The sequence below is a fragment of the Rhinatrema bivittatum genome, chromosome 6, assembly GCF_901001135.1.
Source record: "Rhinatrema bivittatum chromosome 6, aRhiBiv1.1, whole genome shotgun sequence".
Taxonomy (NCBI): Eukaryota; Metazoa; Chordata; class Amphibia; order Gymnophiona; family Rhinatrematidae; genus Rhinatrema; species Rhinatrema bivittatum.
In genome coordinates this window covers 150,582,395-150,608,270 of record NC_042620.1, presented here as the reverse complement: position 1 = coordinate 150,608,270, position 25,876 = coordinate 150,582,395, and the positions used below count along the sequence as shown (strand labels likewise).

Genomic DNA, 25,876 nt, shown 5'->3' with positions numbered 1-25,876 from the left:
CTATTAACTAACCGACAGGTTTACAGAAGCCAGGGCTGCCAGCTGTGCCTCAGCAGAGAAATGGGCCAGCCTCCCAGCTATAAATTGCCCCTTTTTTTCCCTTTATCCTTTTGAAATATTTCCTTGGGTCCTGTGCACAGAAGATTAAAGTGTGCCCTTCATTCCCCTGCAAAATATCCCCATCCCAGTCTGTCTCTCTCCTCATGTTCATCACATCCATATTAAATGACAAACTGACTTGTATTTCTTGCAAATAAAGGGGCTGATGTAATAAAATGTGAGTAAAAAAGTTAAGCTATGCACTGAAAAACAAGTTAACTCTTGATGGAGTAAGCTAAGGGAACACCAATGCATTGAGAATTTTAAAAAGCAAGCTAATCCAAAAACATGCACATAAAATATGTAGTGTGCATAACATATGATGTATGCACATAAATCATATTTTATTTGCAGAAAACCTATAATATGACAAATCATGGTTTATATGCATAAATCGTGACTTCTGCATATAAAATAAGATTTTTGCATATAAATTGTTTTGTGTACAAAAACATGATTTTTGCACATGCTCAATAGAATGAAAAGGCACACTAAACAGGCATAAAGTTTAAAAAGTGTTTCTCATGGGGCAGGCACGTATTAGCATAATTTTTACCATTGTGCACAGAATTGCTGTTTGTGGAACTAACTATCATTATGTATGGTTCTGGGATAGGCATTTTTTGCAGCAGAACTGTTACATGTACAACTGTCCATCTACATTATGTGAGATCTCTTGGACAGTCATATCTAGTAGCATTATTGTCACCATCGTGCAGTGCAAGCTGTATGTAAAATTCTCTATCACTATTGTACCCTGATTCTTGGGTTCACTGTGTAAGGCCCACCATCTCCCATCATGCTGCTGGCATGCGCGCCTTCCTGGTCAATAGTCCTGCTGTCAGCCATTCTCCAAGATCTTACAAAAATCTGGAAGAGCATGAGGCAACAGCCATAAAACAGCTGCACAAACAGCAAGCAGTGCACAATGGTGACAACTGTGCTACTTTAAGTGCCTGAACCAAACAGCTTAAGTAATGACAGACAATTGCACATTCAACAATTCTGCACCTCTGACTCGGAGGTCCCAGGGTAGAGTCCCTCTCATTCAGGGGTCTCAGAGCAGAAGGATTTTGAACTCAGGGTCCCAGACTCAGGTATCTTACTGCTTAACCCAGTTTTTTTTAGGCTTGGAAATTTAACTCCTGAATAAAAGGTGGAAGAAATTTAGCTCACAGTTCTGGGTCTGGTCTGTGGAGATCTGGGATTCCCAGGTGCTGTTGTCCACCCTGGGAGACCTGAGTCAAGGAGCCTTGCATCAGGAACTCTAAGTCCAGGACCATCCTGGCCTAACACCATAGCTCCAGAAATGTGAGTTACATTTACTCCACTTGTGACCCAGGAGTTCAATTTCCAGCATTAGGAAACATGAGTTAAACCTTCAGGGCTTTAATGTGGTTAATACCTTTATTAACAAGGGATTTACATGGAGGAGTGCTAATTTATGCACATAGTTTTATTCCTATTTGTGCACACATTTCTTGTGCACTAAAATCCTTATTTAATTGTGATTAAAGTTATAAGCACATAAAAGTGTGCACAAATGGAACTGAATGAGCACTCAGCCTAGCGCATGTTATTACATCGGCTTCAAAGGTTCTTAAGGTAGCATAGTAAGCAAGTAATTTCACTATGAAATTGCAAAAATAGTGCCTGGGATAAAAAAGGGGGGTGGTTAGAGTAATATGTGTGTGAGAGAGAGAGAGAGACGCTTTTATAAGGCTCTCATAGACGTCAACTATTTATACGAGTGTAAGAGGGTCAACTAGTAACTCAGGGTGAGATTTTGGTGGTGGGCTAGGTTTTGAGGGGCAGTTTTACATGCACAGTCAGAAGTACGAACAGCACAGTAGGCATCAGTGAAGATTTTATGTGATTTTGATTAATGAAAGGTACACAAAGATGAAATGTGTACATTGTTCTCTTGACCTAGCTTCCAACCTGCTTGGTAGAGAGGGCATAAAGGTAGGCCAAGAGGACAATATACAAATCTCATCTTTTTATACCTTTCAGCAATCCAAATCACTTAAAATCTTCACTGATGTCTACTGTGCTGTTCGTACCGCTGACTGTGCATGTAAAACTGCTCCCCCAACCTTGACCTCCACCAAAACCTCACCCTGAATTCAGAATGGCCCCTCTTACAGTGGTATAAAAAGTTGACTAATATATGTGCCTCTCTAGATGTTCATTTTCTCTCTCTCTCTCCTTTTCAAACAGGATTTGCAATAAATATCGCAAATCCCATTTCATGCATAACGCCAGGAAAAAAAGTGCCCCTAATTTTCAAAACTCTTCCCACTTGATGACATTTTTAAAATTTGCATACGCATCTCACAATGCCCTAACGCGATTTGATGAATGAACCCCTAAGGTTGGTTGAGACCAAGCATCTTCTATAATGGTAGCCGAATTTAAAGCTTGTGTGCTTTCCTTTTAAAGCAGCTATCCTTGTTAGACACCTTTTCTCCACCTAAGCAAGATACCACTCAGACGCATGCGAAGCACTGTAGTGTTTAACCTTTTCCCATCTCCCTCCCCCAATACAATCTAAGGGATATCCGAGATATTCTTCCGTCTTCATTGGCCCACGGTGTGAAAGCTGGCTAAGGACATTCTTGGCCGCTAAGCAGGCTAACCTCGCCTGCGCTGTGGCTGCGCTGTCTGGTTAAGTGCTGCCGGTGGACCAGGGCACTTGTGGGTCGGCAGCTCTGCAGAGGAAGTCGGGGGTCAATGAAGGTTGTGCTGCGAGAATTGTGGTCAACGAAAAAAGGCTTGGAAAAGAGAAAGACAAGAAGAAAAAAAAGAACACATCACAATTACTACTCCATTTTCAATTTGAGAAAAGAACAGTTTTTACCTGTATGTCACCATATCATAACATCTTGAGGCTATGTAGCAATGAGAGGGTAACTAAAAGAGAAGGTACAGCAGTGGGACCTCTCTCTGGCGAAGGCCTGAGTCATGAACTGAGGACTGTCCCTTCTTGAATATTTTACTGAGTCTGAGAAACTGTACAAAGTAGGGGTTGAGATCTGTCCTGCCACTGGACCCCATTAGAGAGATGCACAACCTCCTCTAGATATATTTTTTTGAAGTGGCACGAGTTAGTTGAAATACTGCAGTGGATTCTGTGTTGTGGTTTTTCACTAAAAGTCCATGGACTCATTGGGATTGAGAATTGTATTGTACCATCTGTTCCTCTGCCCTGTTGAGTGTCTACTAACAAAATTGGACTTTTTATTTCAAAGACTGAGAATTCCAGGAAGCTTTTGTTTACTTCTCTCTCTTTTTTTTTTTTTTGCTGTGTGGAGAGTGAAGCACCAGGACTAGCTTGAGGTTTGAATGCTGTTACTTTCTTTATTGACATTTTGTAGAGGGGAGTGTAACAGAACAATGCTCTCTGACCAGAATAAATGATACGTAGCTGCAGCAACCCTGTCGCTAAATGCCATGCTGGGTTTGAAGTTGATCCACGGGCCTTCTGCCCAACAACAATGGGTGTGCAGAGCTGGCATGGAGTAGGTAGATAGGGGCAGGTACACACAATAGCAGTGCTTTCTGTTGGCAAACCTCCCATCAGGATACCTGTACATTATTCCTTCCAAATTAAAGTGCTGCATGGATACACTGAAACCCTGCACTGGCCTCAGCCAAAAAGCTGCGAAGCAACTAAGGCGTAAAAACAGAGACATTCAATAACTGTGCCAAAAAGGGCAATTTTTAACATTATTGTTAAAAATTGTCTTTTTTTTTTTTTTACTTCTTTGAAAATTACCCTCTCCTCCCAAGCTAACGAGTTAACTTTTCAGCTAGATATCTGGCTATCTTGAGGTCAGTCAGCATAGTGGGAATTTCAAATCCCGCCGTCTGTCAGGCTAAGTCCAAACTTAGCTGGACAAATGGCAATAAATATTTGCCTCAAAATCTTCAAAATCCCAATATGTGGTTACTCTACTTTAATTCAGATCTACTCAGCAAAGTAAGAATCCTTTTCTTCTATCCCCAGTGTTTGCAGAGAAAAAACAGAATGCAAAGTGCAGGCTGTGTTCGTCCTATAGCTCGTGTCAGTTGATACACTAGTCATTGTCTAATGATGTCAGGTCATTGTCGAGTGGAATCACCTACTGAAATAACAGTGTGCTGGGCTTTCTATTCCACTTTTCTTTGTGTGTAAACAAGTTACAGACTGTGATTTTAACCAGTAACCTGAGCACATCTGACCTAGAAGTCATGGGAGTAGGAAATTTCTCTACTGGGCTCTTCCCAGTCATTTACAATCTTGGTTGCGCCCTGCAGGACCTTAACTGCTAATACTTGCACCTATTGCAAATCATATCAACTATGTGTGCCCACTGTAACTGGAACCACTCTGTGTCCTTTGTAACTCCAGTCCTGTTGTAACATGCTTTGAACTCTCCGGTTGGAAAAGTTTAATATAAAGAAATGATTGATGATGATAAGAAAATATTGTTCAAACTTAAAAGGTTGACTTCAGTGTTGTCTCTGGAAGTCCTGTCCTGTTGGGGAAAACTTTTTCTAGTGCTAACTGAAAATATTTACAAGAAATTCTCAGGTAGGCTATCAAGACACACATAATACTACAAAACAGCCCTCAAAGAAACAGGTCCCAGTAAAATGGATCTTTCACATAGTAATCCAATCGACTATAAATCTAGGACTATGTAATTACTCAATGCAGAATTAAGCTCTGGAATTTGTTGCCAGAGGATGTGATTAGTGCAGTTAGTGTAGCTGGGTTTAAAAAAGGTTTGGATAAGTTCTTGAAGGAGAATTCCATTAACTCCTGTTAATCAAGCAGACTTAGGGAATAGCCACTGCTATTACTGGCATCAGTAGCATGGGATCTACTTAGTGTTTGGGTACTTGCCGGGTACTTGTAGGCTGGATTGGCCACTGTAGGAAACAGGATGCTGGGCTTGATGGACCCTTGGTCTAACCCAGTATGGCAATTTCTTATGTCCTTATCTATATAAACTTAACCAATGGTATTTGAACCACTGGATAAGCCTATGGGGGGTCACCATGTCGAAGTCATTCTTGATGCTGAAATGGTGGAATTTTAAATCTATTTATTTATTTATTTATTGGCTTTTATATACCGAAGATCATGTACTAGTACATATCGCTTCGGTTTACAGAGAACAAATCAGAAGTTTGATTGTTACTGATAACTTTGCTGAGTGCAGGCAGATCTGTTTGGCTGTGTGTAATGTGTTACTGGAGACTTTGCTGAGTGCAGGTGGATCTGTGTGGATGTGATGTAGGTGTGTAACTTGAATTGCTCTGCTTTCATTTACTGTACATCTCTTTCTGTTCCATCCCCAATCTTCCCTTTTATTTTTTCCTACTGCTTATAAAAAGTATGTCTGCCAAGCTCCTTGGAGCTTCTTTTCAATGTTACTAAAGTTTCTACAGGCCACATCCCTTCCCAGAGCAGTTTCTCCAATTCGTTGCCAATCTGGGAACCTCTTCTCCTCCTTGTACTGCCTATGATAAATAGCTAACACTTAAAAGTAACCGCATCACTGTATCCACTGCCTTATTAACTTTAATGCATTGACACCTCCTTCTCAGGAGCAGAGTCATTATTCACTGGAAAACCCCAAGAAAAGAAGGTTCAGAATGACCAGGAACACCTGAGCAGCCTAAGGGCCGAAATCTGAGACCCACACTGGTTCGCAGCAGGGAAAAGTACTCTGAAGCAAACAGCTTCAAAGTAACTCTTTCAGTGTGCAAAAGAAGCACTGCTATTCAGGAGCCCAACTTTATCACCAAGTGATGCTACATCCAAGAGGGAAGAGAGCTAGAAAACTTGCAGTGACTGGGAAAAAGTGAGAATTCAGGAAATATGACTATTTTGGTAAGCTACTTGAAGGACAAAGTTTTTCTAAATAAAAAATAAATGTTGGTTATAGAAATATCCTTTTCCCCCTCCTCTACTCTAATTTCTTAGCCGTACACTGCAAAAATGCTTTAAAAGCCACTGGAATTATAAAGTTATGAGGAGAAACTGCACTTGAGCAGTTTTTCTGCTCTATCTGTACAAGTTTTGTACTACTTCTTGTGGGTAAGGGGATGTTCCCATAGCCTGTTCTAGGCAAGGACACTGGCTTGTAGCTAAAAAAAAAAAAAAAGATAGGGACTGTGGTGCTGTTATCTAGCAAAGAAAAGTTTCCATTTTAAAAATCAGTAGCTCTTGCTCTTAAAGTTGCAGGAGAGTGATTCCCATTATCCTAAACCCAAAACTTTTTGGGGATGAGTTGTCACCTTGCTCTGATGATCGTGTTTCATTTCCCATCCCCTCGGCAGTTCCACTTGTTTGTTGGAAAACATGTTGAGGAATCCCACCAAGTCCCGGTTATGCTGGTAGCGCTCGAAATGGTGGGTGTCTCGTCGGACTTTGGTGATCATGTGCTTCAAACACGTGTTATTTGTAAACATGCGGTAGGCACTCTGCAAAAGAATTCAATTAAAAACAATGTTTCTGAGGCAAATCTGTGCAGATCTCCAGAACTTCCCTGAAGCGGGTTGTTTGATATTTTTGCCAGGGGATCTGGGAGAGGCGGAGTCGGATCTGGGACAAGCAGATATCTGTACTCTCGGTATGCCCTGCTGTATACCCGTTCTGAAAGAAAGCATGGAATGTGGCAACCAGCGGGGATAAGGGATACATTTTCTCACATATTACATAAAGTGGTGACAGTGCCACTGTGGCAAAAACTCATCATGTGGAGCTATGTTCCCAAATCGTTCCATATGTTACCTCTGAATACCAAATGGCTGCAGTGCTGAACAGTGCAGCTTTTTCTTGAATGAATCTCTTGCAATTCAGAACTGGTCCATTTCAGAAATTACTTGAATAAGTAGAATCAAGGATCAACAAAAGTTTTAGGTGATACCTTTTTATTGTTCTAATCTAATAGATCTGTGACTAGTTTTCGAGAACCATCCTCTCTTCATCATGTCATACCACATGATCAGGTCACCCAATGAAGGGAAGATAGCTCTCACAAGCTAGTCACGGGGGTGGGGTCAATATTTAAAGGCATTTAGCCAGATACCTTGTAGGTATCATTTATAACTTCTTTGCTGACCTTTAATTCTACATATCCAAGTGGATTAGGAAGACAACCATGATATTTGGCTAAGATAATTCTTTAAAACTTTAAAGCAATTTGTATCTGTTAAGAAAACAAGGCCTCCAAATGGTCTTGGTTTTGCTTGTCTATAGGCAACAGTCGTATACTTATTTATTCCCTCTGATGCTAGCACTAGTGAGGGGCAGGCAACTCTGGTCCTCGAATGCTGCAAACAGGCCTGGTTTCCAAGCACAATGAAAATGCAAGAGCTTATTTGCATACACTGGAGGCTGCATGCAAATCTATCTCAGGCATATTCATTATGGAAAACTTGAAAACCAGACCTGTTTGCCTATCCCTGACAACCTGTAGATTGTTCTCTTTCACAAAGAGCTTTGTGTATGGCACTACAGCCAACTATGAAGGCACTTTAAAACCTTCATAATTTCTTAGCAGACTTATCAGGATGATAACAAAATAAAAGCCAACGAAAACCCAGTTTTCACAGCCCCACTGGTAGTGTCTCACCAGCAAAAGGGAGGTATGGAACAATCAAGAAGGTACCTAAATCCAAATTAACTGTTGAGCAGTGCGTCAGACTGCAGGCCAAACAGGAATAAAGCCACAGCATAATAGAACATTAAGAGAATTTAACAATATTTTGGGATTCCATTTTTTTATGTCTTGCTGTGAAATGTGCCTGTCATGCTCATCACACTAATAATCTTTTTGATAATTTTAGTTTTGTCTCATGGTATGAGCCATTATACCTATGCAATAAAAAAAAAAATCCAATAATTGTTGCAAAGCTATTTGCAGTTCATGAGGGAAGCGGAGACAGGTCATGAAATTGTCATTTAGGTTTGCAATCTTATAAGCCTCCCAATATTCAGGATGGGGTTTTCTCGACTGCAGCCGTACATCTCAAAAAATGCCAGCTGGTAAAAACATAAAGGAAGAATAAAGTCCCAGGTGACCGCATCAGGATGTTTCTTGCATTTTTGTGGATCGCAGGTTCGTGATCCGCATGCAATCAAAGATGAGCAAGAAAACCCGACCATTCGCTAAAACCCAGATAACTAACCTTAAGACGATTTTAAACTGATCTTAAAGCGGGATTTAATGCCCTGCTCAAACTGCAGTCAGACAGTATACCAAGCAATGGAAGAATAGGTAACATTATGCAGCAGTTTGCCATTTCCTGACTGCAAACCACCCGCACCATGGATCATGTGCTGGCCCCGGTGGTACTCACAGGGTTCGAATGCAGCACGGTGAAGAACTCTGGACTTGTGAGGAATTTCACGGGGGGAGACTGCAGCAGCAGACTGAGCCTGGACCTGGAGGTAGAGTGAGGGAGCGCCATGTCTCTCCGAAAATCTGCACAGCAACGGCAGCAACAAAACGGAAAGCAAACAGGTCAAACACCCTCTAGCAAGTAGCATTCTGCAGCATGTAAAAATAACAAACGCCAAATTGATGCCGAGTCTCTAATTCTAGGTTTTTAAAATGTATATGAGGGCACCTGGTTACTGCATCTGCAAGTCGCCTTAACAAATGATTAGGAAATTAGCTCCCGGAGCTTCTTCCCAGTGTCAGTGCATCACAGTTTATATCAAGTTTTCACAATCTCAAAAGCTTTATGCAAATTCAATTTTCCATTCCATTCCGTATTTCTAAAATGATTAAAAATCAACAAATGACATCCACCTAGGGGGAATTTATAATGCACAAAAGGCCTTTGAGTCTGTTGTCTGCATTAGGTTTATCTGAACCTACCTGTAGTCATTCTGCCATGATATTGTGAGCCCTTCCACAGAGAGACACAGATACAAGGCATCGCTCAACACAGCACCAGACTGGGTGGGGGTGCTGGGGAGAAGGACATGAACTTACAGGTTCAGGATTCTAACTCTGCCAAAATTTCTCAGTCTGACCTTGGATAAATCCCTTTTGTGCAACTGGAACTGGATACCAATTGCCACATTTGTTCCATCTTCCCACTTCAAAGGGCGCCAGCAACTGAGATCATCGCTTCCTTAACTGTTCCCCCCCCAAAGCTGAAAAATGCATCAGATTCCTCTTTACAGTGTCCCAATAGTTTTGGGTCTACTGCCATGCCTGTTTTCAACTGACGATAGCTTCGCCAATTAAAAAAAAATTCAGTTTTCTCTAGAGGTCTGACACACATTCCCGATTCATGATGTTGGATTCGGACCTTTCGCTCTGACTTAACGTTCGCAGCAGACTGATGAGGGGGTGCAGCATGGCGGAACCAGGCTCTCAGGGAAAGAGTGGATTGCTAAGCTTTTGCTTTTGTAAAAATCAGGAGAGCTCTCCATCTCGCCTGATGGATGAAAAGAACCAGTATGAGAAACTCTGTGGAGGCCAATGTACTAAGAAGGGCCAAAATTTCACCAAAGCTCGCACCTTGTTTTGTATTCAGAACGTCAAATTTGCATTCAAGCACTGGCATTGCAAGCAAACAACCACAGGAAGTAAACAGCAGGCGGTGATGTTGCTGTGGACTTTATTACAAAATGCTTAACGACACCTCCCTGAGGTGGAGTTACATTTTTTTGTGACAGTGCTTTTTGCAAAGCTTTTAGCACATACAATTTAACTTTGTGCTCTTAGCTAATGAGCTGCTTTGTATAATTTTGCACTGCAGTCACTGTAGCTTTTGTGTGAAAACTCGCACACACTAAAACTGCTGTTTGTGAAAGAAAAGAAAAATTCTGCATCTTAGGGGGATAATTTTGTTACAGCCTGCACAAATCTGCAGGTTGTTACGGGCATCAGTCACACCCATTTTCAAAGCTAACTTGGACGAGTAAGTCTGCTTTGAAAATTCCCCCACCAAAACTATCCGCACACAGCTGTACCTGCTTTTTAGTGCAGGTAGTTTTACTGTGAAAATACAATTTTTGAACTTTCTTTTAAAATCATAAGAATGTACCAAAGTACACAAGAATTGCCAGGCTGGGTTAGATTAAGGTCCGCTGAGCCCTGCATCCTGTCTCCGACAGTGGCCAAGTCAGGTCACAAGAACCTGGCAGATCCCATAAAGTGGATCTAATTCCTGTTACTCACTCCCAGGGATAGCAATAGCTTTCTTTGGTCTACCTGGCTAATAACGTGTTATGGACTTTTCCCCAGGAACTCATCCAGACCTCTTTTAAACCCCGCTGTGGTAGTCGCCTTGACCACATCCTCTGGCAAGAGATTCCACAGCTTGACTTGTGCTGAGTGAAAAGGAACTTGCTACGATCTGTTCTGAATCTGCTGGTTGTTAGTTTCATGAAATGTCCCCTTGTGTTAATTCTTTTTGAAAGGGTAAATAACCAAGCTTTATTTGCCCATTCTACCCCACTCAAGATCTTATAAACTTCTATCATGTCCCCTCTCAGGCGTCTCTTTTCCAAGCCTGTGCAGCCTCTCATAGGAAAGCTATTCCATCTCCTTTATCATTTTTGACAGCTCTCCTCCCCTTCCCCCCCTCATCTGCACCTTTTCTAGTTCCACTAGGTCTTTTTTGAGATGAGGTGACCAGAACTGCAGACAACACTCAATGTGCGGTCACACATTGCTTTGATATAGAGGCAATATGATATTTTTCATTTTATGCTCTGCTCCTGTTCCGATCATTCGTAACTTTCTATTTGTATTTTTGACCACCAAGTATGCATGTAAATGAAAGTCCCACCCAGACCCCACACCCAAATGCAGATAAAGATGCGCACAGGCAGGACTTATGCATCTACTTTTACCTGAGTATTGGGCAGACAGTTTTATAAAAGGGGATTTTTACAGGAACAGCATTACTTTACTCATGGAGATGCCCTTTAAAATTACTCTCTAAAAAGGTAGATAGCAGGCATTAACCCTTTAAAGCTCGCTAACAGGAATTTTAATATATGAACTCACTTTTGCCATTTTAGTACAGCTTAGGGCAGGGATGGCCAACTCTGGTCCTCAAAAGCCACAAACAGGTCTGGTTTTCAGGATATCTACAATGAATATGCATGAGATAGATTTGCATACAATGAAGGCAGTACATGCAAATATCTCTCATGCATATTTATTGTGGATATCCTGATAATCTGGCATGTTTGTGGTCTTTGAGGACTGAAATTGGCCACCCCTGGCTTGGGACACTGGCCTCTAAGAATGAGTGTGTAGGAATATGTATGACTCATGATTATATGTCAATTTGCATATCTTTGTAGGGTATTGTGTATCAAAGGAGATGCTACATAAGAATATAAGATATGCCATACTGGGTCAGACCAAGTATGGGTCAAGCCCAGTATCCTGTCTCCAGCAGCAGCCAATCCAAGTCACAAGTATTTCGGCAAGTACCCAAACATTAAACAGATCCCATGCTACTAATGCCGGCAACAAACAGTGGCTATTTCCTATTGATTAATAAAGGTTTATGGACTTCTCCTCCAGGAACTTATCCAAACCTTTTTTAAACCCAGCCTCACTAACTGCCTTAACCACATCCTCTGGCAATGAATTCCAGAGCTTAATTGTGTATTGCGTGAAAAAGAACTTTTTCCAATTAGATTTAAATGTGCTACTTGCTAACTTCATGGAGTTCCCCTTAGTCCTTGTATTATCCGAAAGAGTACATAACTGTTTCACATTCACCCATTCAAGTCCTTTCATGATTTTGTAGACCTTTATTATATCCCCCCTCAGCCATCTCTTCTCCAAGCTGAACAGCCCTATCTCTTCAAGGGAGCATTCTTCTTCCTCCTCTCCTTGCATTTTCTGTCTTTCTGAACTGTGTGTAAGGGTTCATAATCTGTGATCTAAAGACGGCACTATGACGCTCTACATAAAGTCACTGGAAGTCTCCTCCTGGCCGTGTGCCAGTCTTCATTTTTGCCAAGCAGAAACTGAACCTGACGAATGCCATTCTGCTAAATCTCACAGTATTCATGTCAGTGGATTTTTTGTACAGACTAATGTATAAAATCATATCTTGATCAAATGAAAAAAAATGTAGATCTGTTTTGCATTTGTCTAGCTCTTAAACCTCTTTGAATATAGAATCAGATTTCTAATAAGACTGAAAGCTAGCCACACTAGAAAACTTTTGTGCTTTTCAAAGCTTTTAGATTTTAAGGAATTTTGCATTTAAAAATGTGTATGCACAGTACAAGAAAAAAACATTGGCAAAAATTCATAGCATTAAGGCCATCAATATGCTCATAATAATATAACATAAGAAATGCCATAATGGCTCAGACCAAAGGTCCATTAAGCCCAGCATCTTGTTTCTAACAGTGGCCAATCCAGGTCTCAAATACCTGGCAGGATCCCAAAGAATAGATCCAGTCCTTCTCGCTCATTCCCAGGGAAAAGTAGTGGTTTCCCAAGTCTACATGGCTAATAAAGAGTCATGGACTTTTCCTCCAAGAATGTGTCTAAACTCTTTCTAAACACAGCCATGCTATAAATGCTTTCATCATCCATTCTGGCAACAAGTTCCACCGTTAAATTGTGAGCAGAGGAAAAACATTGTCTCTGAATTCTTTTAAATGTGCTACCTATTATCTTCATGGAGTATCCTCTAGTCCTAGTTCCTAGTACTATTTGAATGGGTAAATAACTGTTCTCTGTTTACCCGCCCATCGAAGAATTTATAGACCTCTATCATATCTTCTCCAGGTCGAAGAGGCCTAACCTGTTTAGCCTTTCCTCCTAGGGGAGTTGTTCCATTCCTTTTATCATTTTGGTCACCCTTTTTCTTTTTTTGAGATGGGGGTGACCAGAACTGCACACAAAGCTCAAGGTGCAGTTGCGTACTTTGCACTAGCTTTCATGCAAGTGCAAAGTACAGAGGAATTAAAGTACCCATGTGATACACGTCATCCAAATTTTCAAAGGGAAAGTCCATGGGGAGTTTCCTTTGGAAACTTTGCTTGCAGGCCCATGGATTCAAAATACTAGGAATGTGCACAGGAAAAAAAATTTGTTTGATTTGTTTTTGTTTAAAACAAAAATGTCCCAAATTCATCCTGAAATACTCATTTGTTCTGGGCATTTTGGAAGTTTATATGCATAAATGCCATTTTACACAGATAAAAATTGAATTTTGTGCATGCAGGTCACACTTCTGCACATAAAATCAAATTTTATACACATAAAAGTTTACATGCACAAACCGATGCAAATGAACAGAATGAATGTGCATCTCTACAAGGCACCCATATCCCTACGAGTTGTCTATGGTGTTTCAAATTGCTCTTACAGTTGCCAGTTCTGTAGCCACAATCATTAAGCTACAGAGAGAAAGGGAAAAGTACCAATGATAGAAAATAATCAACATCACTGAAGTTCTGTTTTCTTGGGGGGGAGGGGAGTGGACCAGCTGTTTCCCCCCACTCCTTGGGGCTTCCAGCTCAATTGGAAATGGGAGTGGCATCCAGCACCTTGAGTCTTCATTCACAACTACCCCAGGATATTTTTCCCCTGTTTTATATCCCCTCTAAGCCCACTTAGTGCAGGTATTGCACTGTTGCAGTGACAGTCCTCAGCTGAGGGCCATGCACCAAAGCTCCTTCTGGAGCCCTGCAATCATAGGTCCTGAATCCTGCCACTAGGTGTCACTGTTGTGCTATGACTGGGACTCCCTCCCCCTGCTGCTGGGCTGTGAATGCTACCTCCGCAGTGTCTCCAGTCCCAGCTGGCTCGGGGAGTGGAAGACCTGACCTGGGAATCCAAGCCTTGGAGCCACTAGGCCAGCTCCAAGGTTCCCAAAGTTGGAAGTTCTTGTCAGTACAAGATCAAACAGATGTCGAATCCACTCTACTCACAAAACCAGGCTATGAGAAACGGTTACTGAATGCAGTTCCAATCACTCGGAAATATGACTTGTAAACTACCGGTGACATAAAAGACGAAGTACTTCATGAATCAGCACTTTCTTGAAAAAAGTGAAACTTTTTGAGCGCTCAAGTTACTAAGAGTAATACATCCTGACCTGCATTAGCGTGATGATACTCCACATCCTCTCCAGCTCCGGCTCCGGCTCCATCCATGGCACTGGTGTGTTCCTCAGGCCGCTCATTCGTCATGGTTCGGCGGATACTCTGATATCTGCATTAGAGCGCAAGAGCTTTAGGTACTGGGAATAAAGATGAGCTACAATATCTGCATCCGGTTCAGGGACACCTAATGCACTTGTAGTGCACCTCTCAGAGTCTTAGGTCACCAGTCTCCTTGATTTTGGCTTTGGCTTGTGCTTTTGTTACATTTCGATGTTACAGTCTATTCCTTCTGTGATTTTATTTCTTTAACATTTTTTTTATATTCCACCTATATCGGGACAAGCTGTGATTTGGTCTCTAAATGAACATGGAGAATTTATGGCCCATAGAAAGTATTCCCATCCTTTATTCAATGTTACCAAATAGTTTCTAACAAGAAGCCTCCTCAGCGTTGCACATAACAAAGCAAGGTCGTAACAGAAACAGCTATGGAAAGTCATATATTTCAGGTCACCTGGAAATGGTAATCTTAAAACAGTTACTATGCTTGTAACACGTCCACTGTCAACACCAATATTGATTAAAGATAATTCTCCCTCCATCACTGCCTACTCACATTTAGTATTTAATATAAGGTAAACAACTATAGGTCAAACAGATTACGTAAAACTGTATGAAGTCACAAAAATCAAGGTATGAATATCATATGGACATTGTCTCCTACAGCAAAAATAATTTTTTTCTCTCAATTTTGGAATGCTCTGGTTTCACTTTCCTATCATGACTACCCAGGTTAAGAACATAAGAACATAAGAACATGCCATACTGGGTCAGACCAAGGGTCCATCAAGCCCAGCATCCTGTTTCCAACAGTGGCCAATCCAAGCCATAAGAACCTGGCAAGAACCCATAGGTTACACAGATTCCATTGCTGGCTGATGCTTCAAACCCCTCAGGTCTGCTATGGAGTTGACAGGAGTCCTTTCCATTTTGACAGTTGCCCTTCCTTCCTTCTCTCTGGGTTATCAGGGGTATTGCCAGTGAGAGAGACATAACACCCACCAGCCCAGGACTCAAACATGGGTCTCCAGCAGCACTGCGCCCTGAACTACAATTGAGCCATGGCACTGATTCATAGAAAAGCCATCATTTTAAGTTAGGAAAAAGTGAACAAATTTAGAACATTTGTGCCAAATTACACAGAAACCTACAGGGTCTCTAGTCCTGAACTAGAGGAGGCAGGAACTGTTGAGCCCCTGGGATGAAACAGAATACCATGGCTATGAGGTGGGGGCTAAGAGGAGACAGTAAACCAGGTGTTCTCCGTGTTACTGCCCCATGCTGGCAGATGCAGACCATTATGTGTTACACGCGCAGCCCGCTGCAACCCTGCGGTCTGGCCCTCTCATCTTCTCAGAAGGATTCCAGGGCCTGGCTCCTCTTCTCTGGCAGCGAGGGGCCTCCATCTCCGACCTCGGGTTCCCTCCAGTGCCTCCGGTCCTGCCTCGCTACCCAGTGCTGCCAGCCAAGATGCCCCTGCTCGTTTGGCCTCTCCATGTGGCTTGCGGAGAGACGCCACCATCTGCACCGCGCCCCCTTGTAGGCACGCACGCATCTCTAGTTCTTTTAAAGGGCCCACGGCAGGAACCTGGCCGTGGACCCAGATGCTGACGTCAGACTCTCCAGCGTATAAAGGCTTAGGCCTTGCTCAGTAGCGTTGCCTTTGCAACAGGTCTCCTCATATTCCGAGTACTCGTTGCTGATCCCTGAATTGTGTCTTCGTTGTGTTCCTGTTTCCTGTGATTCCTGGTTCCTGTTCTCCTTGTTTCTGTTAGTCTATATGCTGGACTGATTCTTGGATTTGACCACTGCTACGTCTATCTATTCTTCAGCTTCTCACCAGCCCCAGACCTTTGCTATGCCTGACTACTCTTCAGCTTCTCTCCAGCCCCGGACCTCTGCTAGCCTTACTACTCTTCAGTTTCTCTCCAACCCCAGACCTTTGCCACGCCTGACCACGCCTGCCTTCTCCGTGCCCTGACCATTTCTTTGATTGATTACGCCTACCTTCTCCATGCCCTGACTCTTGCTAAGAACGACTACGCTACAGACTCTCCTGTGTCCAGAGTCTACACCGCTTGCCACAACTTCTACTTGCTGCTGGCTCTAATCTTAGCCTGTCAGTGATGCCTCTCCTTGCCTATTCTCTGGACGTGGACTTACGAGGCTCAGGCCTTTCTTTGCTTGGGCGCCACCAGCTACCTACTGTTCCATTGGCACCCAAGTTCCCATACCGAATCCAGTCCAGGATAGGACTACGCCATCCACCGGCTGGCTGTCTCTGGGCTGAATTACCTTCCATCCTTAGTTAACACTGAGGCCCACCTAAGTCCTGCCAGCCCCGGCACCCAAAGGTCAACCCGAGGGGAACGAGGGCTTGTATAGGTGAAGCTCCAGTGGCCTCTAGCTTCAGTCCACTCCACCTGCTGACAGTGGGGACCCGTAGGCCCCTGCCTCCGGGTAGCATCAACCCCACCTCAGCCCAAGGGTCCACCTCCGATGCAACATTAGGCCCCCATCTGGTCTGTCCAGTTTCATTCCTGGTGCAGTACTATAGACCTCAACTGATTTCTGGCTTTCTCTTCAGTTACATTAGTGTTTCACTCCCCACCACCTCTGCTGAGAGGCTCTTCCATGCATCCATCACCCTTTCCTTCCGTGTATAAATATTTTCTGATCTTGCTCTTGAGTCTACCCCCACTGACAGCTCATTCTGTGACCTCTTCTTCTACAGCAGTCTTTCCCCTGAAAAAGGTTTCCTTCCTGTGCCACATTTATATCTTAAAGGTATGCCTCTATCATGTCTTTCCCATCTCTTCTCTAAGGATACAATACTGTATTTAGGTCCTTAACGCTCATCTAATGGGACTTCTGAAGCTGACTACATCTTTTTGGTAGCTTTACTCTGGACTGTCTCCAGTCTGTCTACATCCTTTCTGAAGTAAGGTCTCCAGAAATGGACAGAATATTCTAAGCGAGTCCTCACCAATCTCCTGTAGAGAGGCTTCTTCCTTTTTCCTGCTGGTTATGCCTCTCCCTACGCACCCTAACATCCATCTGGCACTGGCCATTGCCTTATCACATTGTTGTGCTGCTATGGGATCATGAGAAAATATTTGCAAACTTAAATTAATTAAAATAAAATGCGTTATATGATTTATTTATTTATTTATTTGTTTAGTGTTTTTATTATACCGGCATTCATGACAGGAGTCACATCATGTCGGTTTACATTTAACAGGGTGTGATATATACATATAACTAAAAAATTCTAACAAGTGCATGGTAAGAAAATTGCAGTTACAATAAAACAGGGAAGTGTACAACTGGGAGCAGTAGAAAGTAAAGAAGAAGGAGATTAACTAAGAGCAAATTATTTAGAATGTTGCTAAATGTTGATAAAAGATTCAAAACAGTATGATGACATGCAGCTGTAGGATTCCACTGACAGTATGGACACAAAATGAGTTTCACGCTCCAAGGCTATACCACATCACTCTCCAGTTGTGTCCTAATAGGAGTCTTTTACAGTGGTAAGCTTATTTCTGTCCTACTGCACACAATTTCTTATTTAATGTAGCACACTCTTGGTCTTTTAATTGAGCAGTCACATTTCACTTATGATTCAAGATAACATTCAAATCGTTGTCTAGCATCAACTAACTCAAAATGCAAATAATTTAACCTTTTATGATACACCGATATGCCAAAATGTATGTATTAAACTTCATTTACAATTAATCTGCTCTGCCGCAATTACTAGCTCACTCAGATTTCTTTCAATGGCAAGAACTCTTTATTCACATTCCAAAGAATTTATCAATACACTGAAAAGTAATAGACCAAGTAGCAAAATATATATACTTCGGTACTTATGGAACACTAAACAGAGTTACTGCCATTACATGATGGGGTGGGTAGGTCCCACGCATGATCTGGCAGGAAGCAGATCAAAAGCTGACAGATCAGAGCTGCAAGCAGAACCCTGTTCTTGCTCCAGGAGGCCTATCTGACCCCAGTCTTGATTGGGAAGGAGTAGGTTGAGTGTCTTGTTCATAAACCAGCAGCCAGAGCAGCAAAGGAAAGTTTCTTGGATATATATGCATCACTCGCTCTGGAAAACCGGAGAGCACAACAGGGACACAGTGGCCCAGGCCCAGGAAGAAGACATAGAGAGGAAAAAGAAAGCTAGGACAGGGCTCCTGAAATGGAGTTCTGGAAAGTAGGTGGGACAGAACTCCACATTCTCCTTATAGGGGCATGGCCTACTAGAAGGGCCTCAAAAGGAGCTGGAATTGCACGGGTAGGGAGAAGTCCTGCTAGACAGAGATAGAAGGCACTCCAGGGGATTGGGCTGTTGGTGATAGCCAGCAGATCTCAGCCCGCGCAAGGTAGGAGGGCACAAACTATTTTAATAGGCTCTCTGCCAGACACATGCCTGAACTTAGCAGTTGGTGTGAATGAATAGGACGAATGATTTTTTCTGCTGCCACATTTCTATGTTTCTGTGCTGGACTGCTTTTAGTGAACTAGTACTCTGCCAGTAAGAGGCTTGAACTGTGTTTCCTGAACGTGGTCCTCTGCCTGTAAAAGGACTGACTTGTTTTGAACCAGCCCTCTACCCAGAAGAGACCTGGCTGGTCTGTAAATTCTCTTCTGTGGGAATATATTTTTGTTCTCTCATTTGGAAAGAGAAAGTGAGCAGGTACCCTAAAGGGAAAGTATCCTGATCTATGCATGAAGGCTAACGACATACATCAATTCTTGCTCTCTGGAGCTTAGCTTTTAGTTCTCTCTGGAACGTATCCTTTTAGTTCAATTACAGAAATCCAAAATCCAAATCCAAGCCTCATTATTATCAGAAATGATATTTGTAGGGCACTACTGGGCCTCTACTAAGAGGACTGTTCCACTTTACTAAGGGGAAAAGAAAGAGTAGTTTTTTTGGGTTTGGCTGAAGAGAGGCAGCATTAGTGGCCGGGCCACACGGCTGAAGAGAGGAGCAACAGCAAATGACCTGTGTAGTCAAGGACAAGAGTCATTTTTGCTCACAAGGAAGAGAGTTGAGGCCTTCTGCTACGTGGAAGTCCAAGAAGAAAGCTGCTGCTGCCTGCACCTAGAAGGTAGAGAAAAAGGAGTGTATGCATGTGAGCATGTGTGAGCGCATGTGTGTGTGTGAGAGAATATGGGGAGAGAGAGCATGTATGTGTGTGAGCACGTGTGGGAAAGAGCATGTGTGTGTGTGTTTGCGAAAGCATGTGAGGGAGTGAGCATGTGAGGGAAAAAGAGTATGTGTGTGAGTGAGCATGTGGGGAAGAGACAGTGTGTGGGGGTGAGTACCTGTGGGGGGAGAGAGCATGTGTGTGTGTGTGTGTGAGAGCATGTGGAGGAGAGAGAAGGTATGAGTATGTGAGAGTATACGGAGGAGACAGCATGTGTGTGTGTGTATATGAGAGAGCGTGTAGGAGAAAGTGAGGGTGTGAGGGAGAGAAAGCATGTGTATGTGACAGCATGTGGGAGAGAGAGTGAGTGTGTGTATGAATATGTATGAATAAGTGAGTGTGCTTGTGTTGGAGAGTGTATACGTGAGAGATAGGAGAAAACTTGTTTATCGTAGCCATCACATCATCCAACTAATCCATGACAAGCTCAGACTGAAAATCAAAAGTTCCTGGGTATGGAAAGCGGGAGATTTTTTTTTTCCTTATTTTTAATTATTTAGTGGTGTTTGGTGTGTCTGCTATTTTGAAATATTTTATTGATGTTTGGGAAAGCATTCAAAATTTGTATGAGTCTTTAATTATTGGATATTCTATTTATAAGCTGTTTTGAAATGATTGTAATTATTATTATTTTACCATTATGATTAATACTTTATATATCCTGATTTTATTGTTTGATGTTTCATGAAGAATGGTGATATTTCTGTTTCTACATTGTTGCACTGTATACAGAGTCTGACGTTCTGCGATTTACATTTCAGTTTTTGTCTGCACATTTCTATTTATACTTTATGGTACCTTTATTCTGTATTTGGTGAGGGTCTGTGTTCTGCATGCATGACTGAGATGAAGCATTCTGTTAGCATGCAGTTTCTCTGTAGGGATTTGTAGTAGCTTGGCCTGTTCTGTTTTCCTGATAGGAGGTATATTGACGTTTTAGAGTCTGGTGTAATATTTGTGGTATTCCTTTTCATAGGTAGGATTGTTACTGTTTTAGTGGTGGCAGATAGTACTGGGTTGATACGGGAGGACCATGCCCACACCCACGTTACAATAGGCCTAATGCCATATGGGTTCCAATTTGCAGAGTTTTCTCATTGGCATCACAGCAGTACATCACAACAATGTGTATATTATTTTTATCGCAGAATGGCATTTTTCATGTAAAATCTGTTGTTATAAATGCATAATTTTAAATTGTGAATGGGGAGGTAGGGGAGGGGCGCCAGGCTGTAAGATTTGCCTAGGGTGCCTAATACCCTTGCACCGTCCCGACCATGGCCACCAGGGGAGCCTATCCCGGCCAGCAACAGAGGTGGAGGAGGCTCACAGCAGCCCGGGCAGCCTACCCCACCTGGTGGCAGAAGAGGAGGCCTGCAGCCACAGCAGCAGAGGTGGAGGCCATTCTACCCAGTGGCAGAGGTGGAGAAGGCCTGTGGCCCAGCTGAAGAATAGGGACTGGAGCCAGAGCCCACGTGTGTGTGTGTGTGTGTGTGTGTGTGTGTAGAGGAGAGGGAGTGGACCCAGCATGTGTGTGTGTATGTGGAGGAGAAGGCGATGAGGCAGCGTGTGTGTGTGTGTGTGTGTGTGTATGGAGGAGAGGGAGAGGAGCCTGTGTGTGTGTTTGTATGGAGGAGAGGGAAAGAAGCCAATGTTTGTGTGTGTGTGTGTTTGGAAAAGAGGGGGCGGAGCCAATGTGTATGTGTGTGTGTGTGGAGAAGAGGGGGAGGAGCCAGCATATGTGTCTGTGTGTGGAAGCAAGGGAGAGGAGCCAGCGTGTGTGTGTGGAGGTGAGGAAGAGGAGCCAGCATTTGTGTGTGTGTGTGTGTAGGAGAGGGGAGGAGCCAGCATGTATGTGTGTGTGTGTGGAACAGAGAGGGAGGAGCCAGTGTGTGTGCATGTGTGGAAGATAGGGAGAGGAGCCAGTGTGTTTGTGTGGTTGTGGAGGAGAGGGGGAGGAGCCAGTGTGTGTCTCTATGTGGAAGCAAGGGAGAGGAGCCAGCGTGTGTGTGTGTGGAGGTGAGGGAGAAGAGTCAGCATTTGTGTGTGTGTATGTGTGTGTGGAACTGAGAGGGAGGAGCCAGCGTGTGTGCATGTGTGGAAGAGAGGGAGAGGAGCCAGCGTGTGTGTGTGTAAGAGAGACAAAGGAGCCGGTGTGTGTGTGTGTGTGTGTGTGCGCATGTGGAAGAGAGGGAGAGGAGCCAGCGCGCACAGGTTTGTGTGTGTGTAAGAGGGAGAGGAGCCAGCGTATGTGTATGTATGTGTGTGGAAGAGAGGGAGTGGAGCCAGCATGTCTGTGCCTGAAAGAGAGTAAGCCAGTGTGTGTGTGAGCCTGACAGAGAGGGAGCCAGCCTGTGTGAGTCTGTGACAGTGTGTGAGTTCTGAAAGAGTGTTTCTGTGTGAGTATGAGGATGAACTTGTGTGTATATGAGGACGGAGAAAGTTTGTGCACCTCCCTTCCCTTCTCACTGCTCCACAACAATCTCAGGTTGACCGGAAGTCAAAAGTTCCCAGGTATGGAAGGAAAGTGAGTGATTTTTTTTAAAATCCATATTGATGTTAATTAATCTAGTGTTATTTGATGTGTATGCTGTTTTGAAACATTGTATTGGTTTTTAGGAAGCTAAAAACTATATATATAAGTTTTTAATTATTGGATGTTATTCTGTTCATCTGTTGATTTGAAATGTTAATTCATTTTATTAGTATGGTTTTACTATTATGATTGGTGCTTTATATTTACGGATTTTATTGTTTGATGTTTTCTGAGAAATAATGATGGTTTTGTTTTTCCATTGGTGCACTACATATGGAGTCTGACTTCTTGTGGTTTCCAGTTTAGTTCATGTCTGCACTTTTCCATTTATACTTTATGACACTTTATTCTATGTTTGGTGAGGGTCAGTGTGTGTTCTGCATGTTTGATTGAAGTTAAATATTCTGCTAATGTGTCATTTCAATGTAGGATCTATAGAAGTTTGGTTTGTTTTGTTTTCCTTATAGAAGGTATATTGGTGTTTTAGGTCCTGATGTAATGTTTGCAAGGTCGCCTTTTCATAGGGTTGTATCTGTTTGCGTTCTGGCAGTTAGTGCTGTTTATTAAATTGTAATTGTAACTTAGTTTGCTCATTTATGGCTTTCTGAGGACAAAGCCCACACCCACCATGTGTTACAATAGTTTTGGTACTATATGTGTTCCAAGTGTCTTTTAAGCTTTTATGCAGGGTTTTCTGGTTGACACCACAGCAGTGCATGTGAATTTAATACACATGCTGTTGTGATATTTTTATTTCAAAAGATTGTACTTTGAATGTCTTTTTTCATGTAAAATCTTTTATTATAAATGCATAATTTGAAATTGTGTGTGTGAAGAGGGCTGGGGATAAAGCTGTAAGATCCACTTAAGATGCTTAATTCCCTTGCACTGACCCTGATTAGAAAAAGAATACAAATAAAATGTAAAAAAAAAACCAAACAAACAAAAAACAGAATGAGGAAGGGCCAGCACTATAATTGTTCGCACGGGGCTGCAAAAAGCACTAGCACTGCCCAGCGGCACCTTGTGGTGACGTGCTGGCTGGGTTCCCACCCTTCTCCAGTGAAAAGAGACTCCCCCCCCCCCCCCCCCACACACACACACAGCAGTGCCATGTGGTGATGCGCTGGCGGGTGATGGTGGGGCAGAAAGGGGGGACAATACAAATGCATTGCCCCCTGGGTGCCGGAGACCCTCGCTACGCCTCTGCCTGCCTGGGCAGGAGAAGAAGAATCTTGAGTCTTGACACTAGTGGCACCTATCTGGGATTAACCACTATAACAGCATCTGGATTTTGAGGTGCGGGGTGAGGAGATACCATTCAGTTACTAGTAAGGACACTAAGGAGTAGGCTAGTAGTTAAAGCAGCAGGGTTCAAATCCCACTGCTACTCCTTGTGACTTTGGGCAACTCCCTTTACCCTCTGTTGCCTCAGATACAAATTTAGGGCCTGATTAATCAAAATATTTTCCCATAGACACAGAATGAAAGGAAAGCCTTTAGTGAATCAGGCAGCTAGACTGTAAACCCTCTGGGGACAGGGAAAGACCTCTAGTACCTGAATGTAATCCACTTTGAAGTACCAAAAAGCAGACTATAAAACTCAGCTAAATAAGGATCAAGGACAACAACTAAGAAGTACTGTAACTTCAGAAACAACTGGACTAAGTTATGAGATAGGGGACCTTAATTTATAATACTTAAATTGGACTTAAGACCCTATCTACCAAATCTTGGGAAGGAGCTTTAAAACTACCTCAATAATTGAAAAGGATCAATAGCACTAGCCTAAGTTATCAAGTCACAGATTTATTGGATAAGACCTACAGTGCAGACAGACTATATTGAATAAGAGCTTGAAAATGAACACTTTAATTAACTTTCCATCAATTCCAGCCAAATACGGGAGACTTTAATGCTTAACTATGAATTGACAATGCTCAGGGCCTTTGAGAAAATCTTCCGCTCTACTGACTGGGAATTCTGGACTCAGAGGGGCTTAATAATAGTAAGGAAAGTTTGAACCATTAGAATCCCCCAAATGATAGGTGACTCTGGGACTCTGTTGGGAGATTTTTAGCCCAGGCATTACATATTATTAAAAGCAATAACATAGGTTCTCACCGCCGGTTCAGCTGTTCCATCTGCTGTATTGAATTGGACCTCTGGAGGATCTGTGGGGCAGGAGGAGCTGTGGGGCGCTGCCAAGTCGTGGTCCTGTTAACATGGTCCACATAGAAGATCCTGCCATGGCTGTCGATCCGTGCCTCCCAGTCTAGGCAAAAACAAATGCAACAGGATTTGCTATAAAGAATAACTATCACTTACTACTTTAGGGACCAATGTGTATTTATTTTCCTTATTTGGTGTTCTTTTTTCCTGCCATTTTAATGTAATTAAGCACCAAGATCTACTCCATCTTGTTCCAAATGTTTCCTTATTTTATCAGATTGAATAAAAGGATGATTTTAAATGCACATTTAAATTATAGAAAACAAAGTTAATCATTTTAGCCATGGGTCTTTTCTCAAGATCAAGTTTAAAGAATAGGATAAGGTATACTCAATTTTGCTTTCTCACCCCACATTTAGGATAACATCTTATCTCATTTGCAGCCCAAATCGTGACACATGGCCTCTCTTTATGTGCTATAAAACTGAATATATTTGTGACCTTCACGTTTATAGATGGTAACTTGAGTTCTTAGCACTTGGGTGAATCCCCAGATGAGCTAAAACAATAAATCAGTATGTTTCCAGATTATCAGCAGTGCGCACTGCTTACTTAGGCCTGCTAGAGGGTAACTACAGCAGTGATACAGTTTTATGGCATACATTAAAAGAACACTTTCAAATTAGTAGGCAAAAAAATACATCATACACACAAACCAAGTGAACCACAGAATGATATATCAAAAAATGTATACAATTATATAATTTCTATTTGTCAAAAAAATATCAAAATACAAAGTATATGCAAATATATATCTCTTCAAAAAAAATAATATAGCCACTAACATCAATTTAAAACAACATATACACATCTCATTCACCACATTCACACTCACACATACAAGTTAGCGAGTGGTATCAGATGGCAAATGCAAATCAAGGAAAAAACCTGAGTTGGGAAGGCTCAGAAAATACATATCTATCATTTTTAAACCTAACTACACATTCACAGGGATGATGGATTATAATCCAAGCACCCATTTGGCGAACTTCTTGACACATTGCTAAAAATCTCTTTCTACGCTGTTGGGTAACCCTGGTGATGTCAGGATATATTCATAACTTCTGACCATAATATAACTTATCCCTGTTACGAAGAAAAAGCTTTAAAACTAAATCATGGTCAGATGGAAAAACAAAGGCAACAAATAAAGTTCCACGATTTTCCACATGGTCATCTCCAGAAGATTCCAAAAACACAGAGAGATCGGCAATGGCATTTGCTGGGCTTGAGTTATCCGGCGAAATGTTGAATTTCCTCTCCTGGGAAGTATAATAAATCCGAGATATGGATGGAAGTGTATCAGCAGAAAATTGCAGTATGTCTTGAAGATATTTCTTGAACTGATCACGAGGAGTTATTAATTTAACATGAGGAAAATTTAACACTCTCAGATTTAATATTCTGAGAGAGTTTTTCATATTTTCCATCCTTTTTGTATTAATTACGTCAGATTGTACAAGACCATTCTGAACTATTTGAAGCTTCTCTACCCACTGATCCAACTCAGTTAGCTTAGGTTTATGAGAGGAAGTTAAAGAATCCATAACTTGCACTGATTGCTTTGTTTCAATCATCACTAAAGTTAATACGGAAATAGAACTTTGTAAGGAAACTAAT

At 42.2% G+C, this 25,876-nt stretch overlaps 1 protein-coding gene across 3 annotated transcripts in view; it reads right to left on the bottom strand.

The window, feature by feature from the left end:
• HECW2 (HECT, C2 and WW domain containing E3 ubiquitin protein ligase 2) overlaps positions 1-25,876 on the bottom strand; it is a 646,010-nt gene that overhangs the window by 74,949 nt on the left and 545,185 nt on the right. For all 3 annotated transcript variants that reach the window (XM_029606070.1, XM_029606068.1, XM_029606069.1), the window contains exons 11-15: positions 24,149-24,299; positions 14,200-14,315; positions 8,458-8,582; positions 6,391-6,576; positions 2,739-2,873 (exon numbers count right to left, since the gene is read on the bottom strand). In XM_029606070.1, the coding sequence (XP_029461930.1) occupies positions 2,739-2,873; positions 6,391-6,576; positions 8,458-8,582; positions 14,200-14,315; positions 24,149-24,299 (713 nt within the window). The remainder of the gene's footprint in view (positions 1-2,738; positions 2,874-6,390; positions 6,577-8,457; positions 8,583-14,199; positions 14,316-24,148; positions 24,300-25,876) is intronic.